Source organism: Moschus berezovskii, chromosome 17 (assembly GCF_049115385.1).
Source record: "Moschus berezovskii isolate FMDL1 chromosome 17, NW_MosBer_1.0, whole genome shotgun sequence".
Taxonomy (NCBI): domain Eukaryota; kingdom Metazoa; phylum Chordata; class Mammalia; order Artiodactyla; family Moschidae; genus Moschus; species Moschus berezovskii.
In genome coordinates, this window is record NC_142476.1 from 12,096,587 (window position 1) to 12,114,328 (window position 17,742).

General features: G+C 44.8%; 1 protein-coding gene across 5 annotated transcripts in view; it reads right to left on the reverse strand.

Moving 5' to 3' along the window:
- Positions 1-17,742, reverse strand: part of KDM5B (lysine demethylase 5B) — a 76,038-nt gene that overhangs the window by 7,136 nt on the left and 51,160 nt on the right. For all 5 annotated transcript variants that reach the window (XR_016039537.1, XM_055418918.2, XM_055418917.2 and 2 more), the window contains 11 exons: positions 16,799-16,961; positions 14,032-14,151; positions 13,012-13,206; positions 10,304-10,485; positions 10,045-10,169; positions 8,958-9,108; positions 8,726-8,840; positions 7,946-8,301; positions 6,842-6,980; positions 4,458-4,637; positions 3,656-3,814 (listed from right to left, as the gene is read on the reverse strand). Coding sequence is in view for 4 of the 5 variants with exons in the window: in XM_055418918.2 (XP_055274893.1) it covers positions 3,656-3,814; positions 4,458-4,637; positions 6,842-6,980; positions 7,946-8,301; positions 8,726-8,840; positions 8,958-9,108; positions 10,045-10,169; positions 10,304-10,485; positions 13,012-13,206; positions 14,032-14,151; positions 16,799-16,961 (1,885 nt within the window). In the remaining variant the exon portion in view is untranslated. The remainder of the gene's footprint in view (positions 1-3,655; positions 3,815-4,457; positions 4,638-6,841; positions 6,981-7,945; positions 8,302-8,725; positions 8,841-8,957; positions 9,109-10,044; positions 10,170-10,303; positions 10,486-13,011; positions 13,207-14,031; positions 14,152-16,798; positions 16,962-17,742) is intronic.

The window sequence follows — 17,742 nt, forward strand, 5'->3', positions numbered from 1 at the left end:
CATGAGTCAGTCCAGGCTTTACAGATTTATTCACCACTCACCATAAAGTAGAACTGCTTTAAGGGGGACCAATTCACATCACTAGATATGTAAGAGTCAGTCACTACCTCCTCGGTACATAACACATTAACCTTTCGCAGCAAACGGTTGGAAACCCAAGTCCTGATACTTCACTGAAGAGAAATATAGAGGAAGCATAGATTTTTAAAACTAGCATTCCCCACCAGAAGCAAAAACTAAAGGCTACAAGAACCATTTCTTTCCCAACTCTATTTCCAAGTCCTTAAAATATTAATGTGTCATAGCTAAACCATTCCCGATGATCAGATCCACCCCGTCACCAGATGAGGACCCTGAGTCCCTGGGCCAGACTGAGGCCCCACTGTTCCTGGATTAGAGGAGAAATGCACGAATGGGGGTTTAGGGAAGAAACAAACAGACCCAGAAGAAACCCCCGAACAAGCCCCTGCTGTGTCTAGAAAGTCTCTTGTTTCTGTAGACGAGAACAATGTGCGGGCAGTACATACGGGGTTAGTGGTGACAAAGTGATCAACAGGGAATGTGCAGAGCTTCACAGACCAGATCACAAGACTAGTCAAGCGAAGCTCCAGACAGATACAAAGACCAACCACGTAATGGCGGAAAGCAGCGCCTCGGAAGCACTGAAACGACGCGCAGGCAGCCACCCTGACCACAGTCTGAAGGGAGGGGCGAACACGCCCAAGAGAGTCCAGTCAACACACAGACACAATCCCACACCAATCCAAGGGGCAGTCAGGCAGCGACCAAGGGTCAGGCTGGAAAGGCATCCTGGCCCAAGGGCGAGTCCATTTAGTTCAGGTCCAGCAGCAGGTATGTTCCTGCTCTGGGAAGGACAAATGTTTTGTGCCTTCAAAACCATCCTAAAAGGGACTTTATCAACCTACAAAACTTCTGCACATGGAAGGAAATCATCAACAAGATGAAAAGGCAACTTACAGAATGGGAGAAGTATTGGCAACTTGTAACCTGATCCACGGGATTAATACCCCAAATTGGTGAAGAACTCATATAATTCAACAGCACAAACACCATCATTCCTACCAAAAACAAAAATCCAATTAAATGGGCAGAAGATCCAGTAGACATTTTCCCAAAGACGATGAACAGATGGCCAACAGGTACATGAAAAGATGCCTAAGACCACTGACCATCAGGGAAACGCAGATCAAAACCACACTAAGACATCGCCTCACACCTATTTTAAAATGACTATCATCGAAAAGACCAGAAATAACAGGTGTCAGTGAGGATGTGGAGAAAAGGGAACCCCCTCTTACACTAGGAGTGGGAATGTGAATTGTTGCAGCCACTGTGGAAAACAAATATGAAGGGTCCTCAAAAAATTAAAAATAGAACTACCACAGGACCCAGAAATTCCATTTCTGAGTATACATCTAAAGGAAACAAAAATACTAACTTGAAAAGATTACTCCCATGTTCAAGGCAGCATTATTCAAAACAGCTAAGATATGGAAACCTAAGTGTACCCATTGGTGGATGAATTGATAAAAGAAAATGTGATTGCGTATATACAGTGGAATATTATCAACCATAGAAAAAGAAAAGAATTCTGCAATTTCTAAGGGCACGGATGAACTCAAAGCATTATGCCAAATGAAAGACAAGTACTGTATGATCTCACTTACATGTGAAATCTAAAAAAGAAAAAAACAAAACAAAACACCCCACAGAAGACTGTGTGGATCACAACAAACTGTGGAAAATTCTTAGAGATGGCAATACCAGACCACCTTATCTGCCTCCTGAGAAATTTGTATGCAGGTCAAGAAGCAACAGTTAGAACTGAACATGGAACAACAGACTGGTTCCAAATTGGCAAAGGAGTACATCAAGGTTGTATATGGTCACCCGGCTTATTTAACTTATATGCAGAGTACATCATGCGAAATGCTGGGCTGGATGAAGCACAAGCTGGAATCAAGACTGCTGGGAGAAATATCAATAACCTCAGATATGCAGATGACACCACCCTATGGCAGAAAGTGAAAAAGAACTAAAAAGCCTCTTGATGAAAGTGAAAGAGGGGAGTGAAACAGTTGGCAGATGAGGAAACAATGGAAACGGTGAAAGACTTTATTTTCTTGGCTCCAAAATCACTGCAGATGGTGACTGCAGCCAGGAAATTAAGACGCTGCTCCTTGGAAGAAAAGCTATGACCAACCCAGACAGCACACTAAAAAGCAGAGACATTACTCTGCTGACAAAGGTCCATCTAGCTAAAGCTATGGTTTTTCCAGTGGTCATGTATGGATGTGAGAGTTGGACTATAAAGAAAGCTGAGCATGGAAAAACTGATGCATTTGAACTGTGGTGCTGGAGAAGACTCTTCACAGTCCCCTGGACAGCAAGCAGATCCAACCAGTCAATTCTAAAGGAAATCCGTCCTAAATATTCATTGGAAGGACTGATGCTAAAGCTGAAACGCCAATACTTTGGCCACCTGATGTGAAGAACTAACTCATTGGAAAAGACCCTGATGCTGGGAAAGACTGAAGGCGGGAGAAGGGGACGACAGAGGATGAGATGGTTGGATGGATATGATTCAGTGGACATGAGTCTGGGTAAGCTCTGGGAGTTGGTGATGGACAGGGAAGTCTGGTGTGCTGCAGTCCATGAGGTTTCAGAGTGGGACATGACTGAGAGACTGAACTGGACTGACGGGACACAGAGAACTGATGGGCAGCTCCCAGAGGTAACCGGTCCGGGAGATGGGTGCAGGGGATCAAAAGGTAAAAATAAATCCTGGGGATACGACATGCAGCATGGTGACTATAGTCATTAATACAAAAAGAAACTGCTCTCTTCTCTGGGGAATATGTCGGTTGTGTCTAGCTCTTTGCAACGTCATGGATTATAGCTGGCCAGGCCCTCTGTCCATGGAATTTTCCAGGCAAGAATATTGCAGTGCATTGCCATTTTCTACTCCAGATAGTCATTAATACTATGTTATAGTTTTGAAAGTTGCTAAGAGAGTAGATGTTAACAGTTCTCATCACAAAGAAAAAAAAAAAACCTGTGTGGTGATGGCTATTAACTAGACTCATACAGGGATCGCTGGGTAATGTGCACATACACTGAGATTCATTATACTACATACCTGAGACTAACACCACGGGCCAATGACACCAACGTGGAGAGCTTCAGAAGCATCCAGACCCCTCAGCTCTCTCCTTCTGATCTGACACTGTGCTCACCAAGCATTAGCTTGATGCGGCTTCATCTTCCTGAAGACGACACTACCTCTGGATCCACAGCGCTTACGCTGAGAGGAGGTCAGACTCAGGAGTACCCAGGACCCTTTCCAGGCTATGTCCTGTTGCACACTTAACAGGAAGCTGGCACTACAGGTCACCTGACAGCCCTGGACCAAGCTACAGGCTTAGGAAGTGTTTCTGAGTCTGGGAGGCCTCGTGGGCACCTTCCATTCAAAACGTTTACAAATGACAGTTTTCCTAAAGTCGCGTTGGAAAAACAGGGTACTCTGGAAGTTATTATCCTACTTGCCTTCCCAATATACCCAGTAAAGAAGGACGAGCAGGAAATCGCCCCCCCCGGCCCCGCCCAAGAAAAGAGGAGGAGCGCCAGCACGCACGGCTGAAGCAGTCGCTCTGCTTTCCATCAGCGTTCTCTCCAGGTCGCTCAGACTCTCTACACGGGGACTCTTCTTCCTGCCACTTGGCAAGGGCTCCTTTAACTTTCTCTGCTTCCTCTTTAGTCCCAAAAGGCCAATATCACATCGAGGACACAGCACCTGATGTGGAACAAAGCATAGCCACTGTGTGACTTATCTGGTTACCAGAAAGCATCATCAAGTCCCCAGATAAAAGCCTAAGCAGTGGGAAGGACATGAATTTCTTTATATTTTCTGCATAACATGCCACCCTGATCCCAGAAATCCTACTCGACAAAGGAAGGAAGCAAGGATGAAGGAAATCTCACAAAAAGACAGACTTTTGATTCAGATTCAATCAAACGGTAAGTAAAAAGAAAAGTAAGATAGATGCAATGATTCCAGTCATAACGTGTGACCAGCATCAGCTTAAAGAAACTACTAGTGTTAACTATAAGCATGTTGAGAGGTGGAGACCTTTTATCAAGCTTGGCAAATGCAAGTGGTGAAGCATGGCCAAGGTTAAATGTTCAATTTTAACAGACCAAGGAACTTCAAAGAGGAATATTTCTTCCTTAGTGAATGCTATCCCCAAACATGTGCAGTAAACATTCAAAGATGCTTCTAAGTTTCCAGTGAAATTCAGAAGAACCTCCCTGGCTCCCCTGAGAAAATAATTCCTAGAGCACAGATCAGTCAGTGTTGCCCCCTCCATAAGGAAGGGGCTGTGTCTTTAGCAGGTGAGGGGCTGCAAGGCCCCAAGGTGGGATGAGTGCAAACTTACCTCTAGGAGAGAATAGGACGAGTTCTTAGTCAGGAACGTATTAGCAGCACATTCTTTCCAAACGTGAACCTCAGCTACGAGGGACTCCAGTCTCGGCAGCGAGTGTAGATGCACCGGGATACACCGGCCTCGAGTGACAAGCTCCACCAGCGCGTCCAACACTGGCACACGCCCTCCAGCCTAGTAAGTCAAAGGAAAAGGAACACTTCTGTCCAAGTGGGCAAAGCACCCCTCTATGACCTCAACATACTAAACTCACGAGTGATGCCGATCAAACCTGCTGGCTAGCTGGGGGTGGTGACGGTGAGGCCCCTGGGGGATCCCACTCAGTCACCAATAAGAGCCTGGTTCGTGCTGGAGCCACAGACACGACTGTGGACTCGGCATATGTTGCCATCCCTTTGTTCAGACTGTTTATACCCTTTCTCAACTCATTTGTCATTTTGGTCCCTTTGGTTGGTTTGAAAAAAATTCAACAGAAATGTAAATCTGTAATAACTCAAAGGACTTCCATACTGACTTAGAGAAGGAAAAGCAGTAAAACTGTATTCTACTCCATTCACTGAGAATGAATTAATAGATTATTCAGGAAAGCTAAAATGAGCTGGGAAAGAACACTGGCTCTCCAATTTTATTAAGAACCATCTGGGAAGCCTGCTTTAAAAACTTCCTGGCCCCCACCCCCAGATTTCATTAGGGGTCCATATGAATTTGCATTCCTAAACCTTCCCAGGTGCTGCTGTGGCTGTACTGGGACCACACTCTGAAACATACAGAGCACTCCCTGTGTGTAAGACAGACAACCGGGTGACATTTTGAAATAAGTGATCCACTAAACACAAAGAGGTCGCCCTGCTGTTGGGTCACCTCTTTCTGCTAGTCCTTAAGTACATGATGCAAGGCCAAGCTATTATTTCAGGAATGGAGCAAAACTTGCTTTTTGTCCTCATCGACAGACTTTGCTGCAGACACAGTACTTACTGAAGTAGCACATACGTTAAAACATGCGAAGGGAACGAAACCCACCTAGAAATGTGTTCTTTCCTCTGATTTCATGAGCTCACCTCTCCTGACTACTGCCACCACCTCACTTTCTGGCTGCAAGCAACCACGAGTGAAAGCAAGGACCAAGGCTACAATCACGATGGCTCCATCAACGACAGACAAGAGCGTGCATCAGCAGTCTCACTGGGGGAGTTTATGGACACAGCAAACACTTCCCATGCTTTTCTCTCTGGCTGCAGTCACTCCTTATGTAACATTTATCAAACAATGTATCTTCTCTTCCCTATTAATCAGAATAGATGTCCAGATGTTTCATTGAAAACACCTGGCTAAGCTGTCCTATTTGGCATTTCTCATTAGCAACCGGTCTATTAGCACCACTTAAATTATGCAGATATTCAGAAAACCAGATGATATTTTGTTCCTAGAGTCTGATGGCGTCAACAAAACAGATCTTGAGACTCAAGAACAATATAAATTAAAAATTTAAAAACCTAGCCCATTAAGTAATTCAAAGTTCTTTTTTTTCTCAATAGGACCATAAGACCTGCTGCTTTATGATGATAAGAGAGAAAAAGGAAAACACCCCAGCAACCACTTTCCACATGAAGTCACCCAACTGGAAACAGAGAAAGACAGAGAATGCTTTCTGTCTGTATTGTTGTTCAGCTCCTCAGTCCCGTCGTGACCCTTTGTGACCCCACGGACTGCAGCACACCAGATTAAGGCATATTATTAAGGTGTATTCTGTCTATATCTTCATAATGCTACACACGAATTTAATTTTCTATTTTAACTTATAGGTAAAGTCTCAGTAAGTACACCATCTAGCACAGAGCCACAGAAACTTTGTGCTGATTCTCTGGAGAGTTTCTTCAGAATATGCTAAGCCTCACTTTCTCTGCAGGGACAGAGAAGCACTTTTAAGTCACTACTTGTACAGTAAAAGTCCCGGACCTCACTGCCCAGTTTGGCCATGGAATCACATATCACTACTCACTCAATTGCCTACTCTTCATTATCGAGACTCCAAGCAATTGGTGAGCCAGTGAGAGACAGCCATACTGGTCAAAGATCAGCAACTGTATTTCTCCCACACTTATTTTTAGCCTTTTCTCTTCAACCCCAACCAAGTACTTAAGACTGTTATGGGAGGCTCCCAAGCTCACAGAAATTACCTTAGCCTTACATATTAAGCCAACTAGTGAGGACAACAGGTGGGGTGGGGTGGGCAAGTGCATCCACACAGGTAGACGAGAATCAGTCACGTGGGCAACCCAAACACGGGCCGCACCGCAAAACCCAGCGCACTCGCCTCCGCCACCGTTCCACCCCTGCTCCTCAGAGGCGCCGATGCACCTGGGACTCTGGGAACCTACCTGCAGGGCCTCCACTTCCTGAAGCCAGTCTCTGGCTCTCTGCACAGAGTCTTTCAGCGCCACGCCGTTGGGCAGGTGTGCGGGGATCTCCTCGATCTCCTTCACCACGGCGGCAAGGCTGTTCAGTGAATGCCGAGGCCTAGAGAGCAGAGAGACGGTACTCAGCCTCTGCGCGACGACTTGTGCTTCTCGTGGCTAACTTACCAGAGGTTAGAAAAGCCACTTCAAAGGAAGTTCACAATTGCAAATAAACTTTTTGAAATGGCAAGCAACTATAAGATATCAAATTATCTACCCAAGACTAAGGCAAATAACTCAGTTCTACCTAGTTCTGATTTGACAATGGAATAACCATAAACTTCTGTTTGCAAAAGGTAGCTTAGGGATAATTTATTCCATGTTAAACTAGAAACACTATCAGGACTCATACAGCTCCACTAAGATAAGTAAAAATCTCCAGTATATCCACACACCAAAGCACAGAACCCAAAACTTCTGTGTCCTCTGCTCAACGACCACTATTTCAGGATTAAACAATCATGTCCAGAAAATAGCTATCCCCTGTACTTTACGCTGTCAGTAAAGATCTGTTAGACAGAAAGCCAGACAAGGAGGAGCCATCGTCTCCCCTCAGATGGTCAGCCCGGCCCAGCACGTCAGGCACAGACACGGATGAGGCAGCAGCGCCAACGCTGTGGTTGCAGCGCCGCCGTCAGTGTAGACACTGCACACCACGGTGCTCAGAGGGTTCCCTGGAGAGTCCTTGGGATCTTTCACTAATTGTTTCAACAGTTGAAACAGTTCCGCTTATTTGTAAATGTTTCCTTCCCTCAAAGATGTTCCCATCGAGATCCAGGGAAATTTCATTAAACCAATTCTAGAAAATCCATGTCCATTTGAACCATTCATTTCACAATCAGTAAATCAAGAAAAAATAATCTTCTTTTGCCCAAATTCCAAAGCAGTTCCAAACATCTCAGCTAAACTTTTACACGCACAACTCAGCTGCTGTGCCTGGATCACATCTTAATGCCTGTGCCCTAGGCTCCAGCATGGACTAAGCACAAGCCCTCCCCAGGGGGAGGCGTGGCCGTGCTCATTTACCTGGCCTTGAGGAGACTCCTGGCTTTGTCATCCCAGTGCTCTGATACTGTGAGCAGTTCCTGAAGCCGCGCCATAGCCTTCTCCACAGCTGAATACGGGGCCAGGCCCACCCCCAGGTCTATGAGACGTCTCATATCATCTAAGGTGAGGGAGCTAGGGTCCAGGCAAGCCTGCTGCACCTCCTCCAGCCAATGGGCCTGCTCCAGCCGGACACGCATCTCAGCAAGCTGGGGGAGCTCAACATCAAATTCAAAGCTGACATCCAGCAAGTCCTGCAACTCAGCAGCGCTGGGCATCTCCTCCGAGAGCAGTTTCTGGCTATGCTGTTGGAAATCTTCTACACGATTCAAGAGGTCCTAAAAAAACACAGGTTGTTGCATCAAAACACTAATTTCAGCAACTGGCTTCTTGCAAACTTAAGAGTTTTCGATGCATATTCAACATGACCCTCTTCCATCTCACTTGATTCTAACAACAATACTCATAAACATGAAGATGCACGAGCCGACGGACAGTTACAAGTGACTCTAAGACAGGCTTATGGCAGCTGAGGAGTAGCTGGTGGTCACTTTCAAGGTAAAAATTTCCAACTGTTTTTCCACTGCAGGCCTGTTACAATCTCTTTATAAACATGTACCACTCAAGTTGCTACTAAACACAATTGCAAATAGATGTACAAATTAACCACTCAAGAACAGGACTTCATCATGTCAACTGAGCTTATTTACAAAATATAGGACGACCACATATAGGAGGGCGGGCAGCCCCCCACCCGGGCACCTTCAGCAGCGGTGTCTGACTGAGGACGCAGGGGAGAGCGTGCAGCTGGGTCACAAACTGCCGGAGCTCATCCACGCTCAGCTGATTGTGGGATTTCCCTCCACCAGACCGGTATCTAGAGAGACAAAGGCCCGAGGAGGCTGCGTGAGGACAGGTGTACCAGCACCCCAGACTCCAGCCACTGCAGACTCCCCAAGAGTCCACAACCAAACCGGGTGTGCACAGAGCCTACCTCGTCTGCCTCTTGCCATTAAGCAGCTGCTGGGCGACAGAGGCACACTTCTCCGCGTCCTGCGTGACTAAGCGGAGGTGACGTAGAAGATCATTGTCTGGAAATTTCTTCAACTCAGATTCTTCAATCAAAGCCTTAAAGCTGACAAGGCCTAGAAATAAAAGATCACCTTTTCTGTGATCAATATATATTGAAGTTCTGGTATGAAATACAGAAGGGGAGGTTTGATTTTATCAGTTCTTACCTATGGATATTTGCAATGCTCTCCCTCTTTAATAAATTTGTTGATTTTTTTTTTTTTTTTTTTGCGGGGGGAGGCGGGGGGTGTGAGTGCCCTGAAGAGTGGAGGGCTTTATAAAGTGCCTCAAGCTGCCCTTTAATGCGGAAAAGTTTAAGAAACAAAGAACACCTGACTTGTCAAAACAGAGTACATGCAGATCTTCCTGTGGCTAGAACCACATTTTCCTCCTGCATCTATCTAACTCTGCAGCTGGCAGGGAACCAGCGGCTTACAGACTGAACTTGCACACACCCTGGAACAGGAGAAGGTGGAGTCACCTGCTGAGCTACAGAAAGGAAAGCAAATGCCACCACTCTGAGAAGAGACGCGAAGGGAAGCAGTGACTTTCAAAGGCAATAACAAGGACAGAGACTTTGACTAGAGCTAAAAAGGGATAAACAGACCCTTCACTGACTCAAGGACACGCTGTTTGTATCATGAAACGCTAGTTTAAAAAAAAAAAAAAAAGGCAAAACAAACAGAAACCTTTTCTAAGATTCCATATAACATGTGAAATACTTTTGTTTTTGAGACAGATGTGTAAGAGTTATTATGTTTTGTAATAATACTGTCTTTGTTAAAAATACAATCTTGCAGAACTCCTATATGAAGAGTTCACTTCAATGTATGGACATTTGCCTCATTCACTCTTGGCTTTAAAACCTGTACTAAAGCTCTAAGCCTGGCTGGACAGATGAGCTAAATCAGGCCGCTTCAAGTAATGTTCACAGATAACTGTTTGCTGACTATATTACAATCAGCCCCAGTTTGTCAATCACCGAATCACACTTTCTATACATCACATACTTTTCTTCTTATTAATCTTAGCCTCCAAAGCTTCATTCACATTCAAGGCCCATTCGTTGTAAGATTCTGCTCGAAGCTTCAGTGCGTTCATCATGGGGTAGAGATCATCCAGAGTGTATCTATACCTGAAAACAGAAGAGCAGCCTGAGCTTTGAGATACGTGAGTCTGAAGGAAATCAGATGTCACAGTCAACGTCACAAGGCCTAAATTAAACATTCAGTGTTTTCCACAGAGAGAAAAATCATTCTTCCTACTCACCTCAGTTTATATTTATAAGGAGGACAGGAGCATAATTCCTTTACGTGATGCAGGCAAACAAGCAGGCCAGGTTTACAACAGCAGGAGATGGCAGACATGAAGCATGTGGTTTTGCATTTTACACACTGACGCTCATCATCTGGCAACAGTTCAAAATCCATTCTTTCTGAATCAATTACTCCCTAAAATAAAGTGTATTTTAGAGATCACCAAAAGATAATACAACCCACCAGCTCCCAAGAAAAACATGCAATAGTTGAGCTTTAAAAAAACGAGAGAGAGAGAACCTTACCAACACAGAAAGTACATGATTTAAAATGTGTGGACCCAGTAAATGTGGGCAAGTTAACCTATTTCACTCGTCTGGGACAGTCTCTTCTGGACAAGGTAGGTCCTTATGTTTGGCTATATTGATCTGAATATGAGAACAGCTATTCTCAGGCTTATAAAACTACTGAGATTAGCTGCTGCTTCTACTCAAAATTGGCCTTGCCCATATTTTGGGTATATATAAAAGCAAAAAAATGTAAATACATTCTACTGCAGAGGAAATCTATATAGGGCTTCAGAGAATCCATAAAAACAACAAATATAAATAAAAGGAAAGAAGATGGGGCAAGCAGAGAAGACTACCATGCAGGAACTGTGGATGGGAAGCCAATGAGTGGTCTGTTCGGCTCTTGGAAAAGGTTCGACAATCTGGAACACAGAGACTGAAGGCATCTCATGACGAAGTGTCAAGAAAAATGAGGTCTTGGGCCAGTGTGTCTCTACTGTAAAGTGTACCACCTGATGACAAGCCCTTCTAGGATGTATCTTTTGTTCTGGAAAAATTGAACTTGTACCACTTTTTCTCCTTATCTGGAACTGTGTCCAACCTAAGCCTGAGAATGCAGAGTCTGATCAAGTCATGTTTACAAACCAGTTAGCTCCTTTGTTTGACTCTTTCATTCTGTATTTCAACCTCTGGACCATTTCACATCCTGCTCATCAGCAAAGTTAGGAAAAACCTAACAAATGAATTTTGGTTCTAACCTGAAATCGATCGTTAAAAAGGACTTTGTTATGGAAATGTCTAAAATTTTTGTATAAAGAAAGATTAAGGATCAACTCTATGAATTTTGGTTGAGAATAAATCATATTAGTCCACTCAATTTTAATTTGTAAATTTCCACATCTGGAAAAAAAATTATGAGTTCTCCAAGTTGCAAAAACAAGCTGCCACTATTGATGGAAGGCCTTGGTAAGACACTTAAGCCCTCTGGGCAGTGCTTCCAGAACGGTACAGTATCAGGGGAAGGCGAGCAAGCGGTGTTGGTTCATAGTGGGCTCCAGGGAGCCAAGATGCTAAAGAGGCACATTAAAAAATAAATCAATATGACTATTTGTGCATGACTGTCCCCAAAGAATCTACTAAAAAGATATAAGAAATTGAGTTCGGCAAGCAGTCAGGATAGAGTATTTGAAAGTCAACTGTATTTTAAAATACCAGCAATAAAAAACTGGAACAAACTCTGAAGTATAACTTATAATAGTGCCAGAAACATGAAGCACCTAATTACAAACCCAAGAAAATAGGTGGAAAATCCGTGTGCTGTAGTCCACAAAACACGGAATGCAAGAAACCAGGAAGCCCGCAAGAGGGACCCTCCCTGGGGGCCCAGTGGGTTAGACTCCCCTCCTTCATTGCAAGGGGCACAGGGATGATGCCCGGCCAGGGAAGTGAGATCCCACATGCCCAGCCTTTCTCGCGTAGCCAAGAAAAAAAGACCTATATAAACGAGGGGTATACTATGCCCATGGATTAGAAGACTCAGTGTTGTTAGAAGATCAATTCTCCCCCAAACTATCCATGAATTTAATGCAGTTCCAATCTAAATGCCAAGAGGCATTTTGGTAGAATCAGTAGGCTGATTCTCTAAACTTTATATGGAAAAGCAAAGGAACTGAAACAGGCAAAACAACTTTCAAAAGGAGCAAAGCTGGAGGATTCAAATTACTTCAAGCCCCGTTAGAAGGTTTCAGTAATCGAGACAGGAAGGCGTCAGCGAGGAGACAAAGGCACACAGACTAACACAGAGCGCAGACGCCGCCCCACGCGCATCCGCGTCCAACAAAGGCGCCAGGACAAGCCAATGGAGAAAGGAGAGTCTTCAAGAAATGGCACTGCAACAGCTAGACAGTCACATGCAAAAACAGTAATCGCAACCACAACTTGTCATAAACATTACTCAAGAGGTGTTAAAGACTCAAATGTGAAACTTGAAACTAGCAATTCTAGATGTCTGCACATTAGGACATGCTTGTGACTCAGGTTAGGCAAAAACTTCTTAGGAAGGACACACCAAAAAAGATTCATTAAAATCAAACAAACAATGACAAAAACATGATAAGCTGAATTTCATCAAAATGAAACTTCTGTTCTGGGAAAGACAAACCACTACCTGCAACAAAGTATCTGTAGAACACTCATCTGCTCAGAATAAAGAGGAGCCTCACAACAAACCCAGAAAAGGGGGTACCACAAGACGCAGGGACACACACGCAGGCGGCGAACCCAACAGGGTGCCCGGTACCATCAGCCACGAGAGATGGACACTGAAAGCATGACGAAGCATTTATCATGCACCTATCAGAACGGTCCTGTATGTAAGGACTTTACGAAGTAACACCCAACGACATTCAGCTGGGAGTTCCAGAAACCTTACCAATTTGCGAACAGTTTCCCTGAGCGCCTTCTCGTCCTCAATCATGATGGCCATGTCTTTCTGAACAGTTGAGGCCACTACAACATCTAGGACGTCCGCCTTGGAAGCCATCTTGCAAATCATCTCGTCATGGGAAAACACACAATAGCGGTGGAGCAGACGGTAATGCTCCACACACTGTCGGCCTAAGGGCAGCTGCACCAAAAGACGGGAAGACACGTGACGTGCAGAAGGAGACACCTTCCTGTTTCCACAGACCCCTGACCTTTATTCCCAAATGAACAAATATCACATCTACGGTTATCACCCGTATTATACATCAACCCTACCACTAGACTCAAAGAAGCCTCGGACCTTTTAAAATCTTTGCATCTCAAAGATCTGGCTATCAGGGACATTAATTATAACAGGGTTTAAAACCCAAAGTATTACTGATGCATTAATGTCTACCACAATGTAGAATCTAATCAGAAATATGAATCTTCACATTTCCTGAAGCAACTGTGTGAAACTGGTGTGGTTAACCTACTTCAGGGAACAAAAATGCTTATTACTGTACAGAAAATAATTAGAGGTGTAGCAAGTAGTACTGTTTTTATAAAAAAGCATTGAAACAAGGTTACAATTTATTAGCTTTAACACCACACCCACTTAAAACTAGACGGCTCTTTTTAAGTAAAAAAAAGTATAAATACTAATATAAAAAATTCAGTTTACAACTATCTAAAATCCAATGTCATTAAAAATTACTGTGTTTGGATAATTTAAGTCAGTGTACAGTCTTCAGACTGGAAATGTTTGTTGTTAGTTTGCAATGAGATATGAGCTTCAACCAAAACATAACTCAACAGACTCTTCACCAGGTCCTGGGTTCACACTGCGGGCTAGTGCCTTCTCCTGCTGGAAGGTACACAGCTGGCGGGACTGCCGTCCCAGCAGCAGGTTTAAGCAACTAGAAAGAATATACCACTTCTGCAGGAAAGACCACGTCAAAAGGCTCACTAGGTCATAATTACACACCCAATCAACAGTGCAGAAGTTAACGGCCTCAGCAAAATTGAAACCTTGATTGAAACCGCTGTGGTAGGCTCTTGGAAACGTGATCACAAACTCCCCAGCACACTGATTAGTTCGGTAAACCTAAGGAGACAAAAATTGGAGATTTTCAGTGACATTCTCATGAAAGACACTCTGGACACAGAGTATCAGATGATTGTGCAAAAAGGGCAGGCAAGTGTGGCAGGTATTACCTAGAGATACTTGTTTCTGCCACAAGATGGAGTGGTTACTCAGACTTCCAGGTGTGTAAGTATCTCAAGAGAAAACAGCTTACACCCCAATAATCTGGCTATATCCAGGATCGGGACACAACCTTCTAAATAGTATCATACCGAAAGAGGACCTCCAACCACCCATTAAAGAAATTCCACGCTACTTCAAGGATCTCGTTCCATATAGAACTCTTCCTGATTTGGGCCTCAAACTTAACCCCCACCAACAATTCCTCTTTTCCAACTGTTCTCACCCCAAAAACACCCACACTGTTCTAGGCACAAAATCCTCATGCTGAACCAATTATTATGTAATAATAACATCAGGGGCTTCCCAGGTGGCATAGTGGTAAAAAATCTGCCTGCCAATGCAGGAGACACAGGAGAGACATGCGTTTGATCCCTAGGTTGGGAAGATCCCTTGGAGTATGAAATGGCAACCCACTCCAGTATTCCTGCCTAGGAAATTCCATAGACAGAGGAGCCTGGTGGGCTACAGTCCATGGGGTTGCAGAGATGGACATGACTGAGCCTGCACACATACTCCTCCACCAGTGGTTCCCCAAAATGTTCTTCTCAGACCAAACAGCAGCAACACCAACTAGGAACTTGTTGGACATGCAAGTACTCGAGCAGCAGCCAGGCAGGCCATAAGGACAAGTTCCTGGCTGAGGCCTAGCCCTGGGCTGCAACATGCTCTTAGGGCCCCGACAGGCCAAGTGTGAAGACCACTCACCACCGCACCATCCTGTCACCGGGACTGCCTCTTTTCCGCCCAACTCTGTGCCACATGCACTGCACTTCTTCAGCGCTCCACACCCTAGCTTAAACGCCCTCAGGAGCCCTTTCCAGTTCTCCAGAGTTGACACCCTTGTCATACCACACCACCCTTCCATTGTCTGTGTAAACATTATCTGTCTTTTCTCTTGAACTGTGGGTCCCTAAAATGCACAATTTCACTCATCTGCCTCTCTAGGGCCAAAGTCGAGCCCCACAGGATTTACTCAACTATTAAAGAACTGGGCTGGAGGTCTCTTCTAAAGCCAGCTACCAGCTCATCCCAGTGCTTAAAATTCCTTCATGGTAAAGAGTTTGCCTGCAATGTGGGAGACCTGGGTTTGATTTGGGAAGATCCTCTGGAGACGGAAATGACAACCCACTCCTGTATTCTTGCCTGGAGAATTCCACGGACAGAGGAGCCTGGTGGGCTATAGTCCATGGGGGTCACAAAGAGTCGGACATGACTGAGTGACTAACTTCTGCTTTTTTTCCCCAAAACAAATCAGAAAGGTCCATCAACGTGGGGTGGGGAAATCAATATGGAAAATGCCACCAATGAGGTGATGGTGGTGTTTTGATGGCTGCTGGCCCTTATTTTCTAAGTTTTGGCCCATGAATATTGGATGATCCTTCAAAGAAAAGTCCCCTCCATCCACCCCACTCACTAGCTTGTGAACAACCCAAAAGCATAAAATGGAGATCATGAGGTCAAGAATTTCACTTAACACTAACTGTATCATTTACACTGGCTTGAGCTAACTAAGATGGATTCTCCAACTTTATACATTTCAATCTGGCCTCCCAAAATGTCTTCCGAGTTTCCACTGAAAGGAAGCTAGTAAACAAAAGTGTCAGTTTGTACAGAAACCTGAGGAAAAAGCATATAGCACCTTTCAGTCTAGAGTGGGAACCCTGAAATCCAAGCTCAAGATCTTGAAATAAATTTTTTTATTTTTTTGTTGTTTTTCTTTAAATTTTCTCTTAAAATAAGCTTAATTAGGGGTGGTGGGGAGAGTTTAAGATCCACCAGGAAGTCACCGTTTCAGTCCACCGTTCAAAATAAGGTCATGTATAAAGTAGGAATGGCGTATGAAGGATTCAGACACACAAGTTTAGATCTAACTTACAACAGAACCTAGCCATTTCCACAGTGAAAGTCGCTCAGTCATGCCCGACTCTGCGACCCCATGGACAGTCCATGCATTTCTCTAGGCCAGAATACTGGAGTGGGTAGCCATTCTCTTCTCCAGGGGATCCTCCCAACCCAGGGACTGAACCCAGGTCTCCCGCACTGCAGGCAGATTCTTTACCGCCTGAGCCGCCAGGGAAGCCCAAGAAGACTGGAGTGGGTAGCAACACAGTAGCAACCAGACTTGTTTTCTAAGGTTTTCGTTTTGCTGCTGTGAAGAGCTGAAGTTACACACTAAAGGGCAGTTTAGAAAGCAGGAATGGTGACGGTGCACAGCCTAGGCTGAGCACTGCAGAGGAGGGGAGGCGACGGCCTCACCCCTACGCTGGCAAAGTGAGGCTGCTCGGCGAGCCAGTTACTGCCACAGACCAGCCTTTTTCATGGTGTTTTGAGGACCCAGTCCCACTGGCTTAATGCAGTATTGTATGAAATTACACCAAACAGTTATTTCTACACAACCAAATCAGCTGCATAAAATCTCGGGCAATAGGGAGAAAGAGAAGTGGGGAGTTAAGTCTGGATGGCAGGAGGATCGACCCAAACATACAGGCACTTCGTGAGTCATCAGGGTGTTGGGGTTCATGATGGTGACAAGCTGGTGGAGAAGGTCGGGCTGGGAGATGAAGAGCTCTGGGGCCAGTTTCTTCATCACAGTCTCCAGCTGCTCGGCGGCGTACCCTGGAACTCCGTACCAGGTCTTTGGCTCACCCCTAAAGCAGTAAAAGCAGAACAATCTCAAAAACCACATGATATTTCAGCAGCTTCTTACAAAATCAATCAGCAAATATCAATGCAAATAAAATGGTTCACCAGTTTCTATTTTTAAGAACTTGCTTTGTAAGGCAATGTTCAAACTGAAGAAATATCACCAAGTATCACCAGAAATACGATCTGAACATAGTAATGCACTTTGCCTCTTCAAGTATAAAGTCTGAACATGGGAATTACACCTGAGGCCCCTCTCTCTCCTCCCATTTTACTTGACCCTTCAGAAAACGTAGGGATCGAGCACTCCCGAGAATATAAGGTATCATGTGAGCCAGAGGGCAGATGATGACCACAATTTCCTACAGCAACTAGCAAGGGGCAGCGACATTCCGAGTCTTTCCTTCCCTTGTCTGTGCTGCTGCTGCTAAGTCGCTTCAGTTGTGTCCGACTCTGTGCGACCCCACAGACGGCAGCCCACCAGGCTCCCCCGTCCCTGGGATTCTCCAGACAAGGACACTGGAGTGGGTTGCCACTGCCTTCTCTTGGAGGAGTTAAACCAAACTCCAGGGAGGCAATCAGCACTTCTAAAGAGCTCTTATTTTTCAGAGCACAGTAAACTGTCAACCAATTAATCTGTAACAACCTATGAGGTACGGTAAATACTGCCACTTCACAGCTGGAAGTGACTGTTTGGGGAGCAGGACTGATGCTCTGCCCATAGAGTACCAACTCCCTCTCTCATGGGACATCCTCAAGGTCCTTGTGTGAGGAGTTATATCCGCC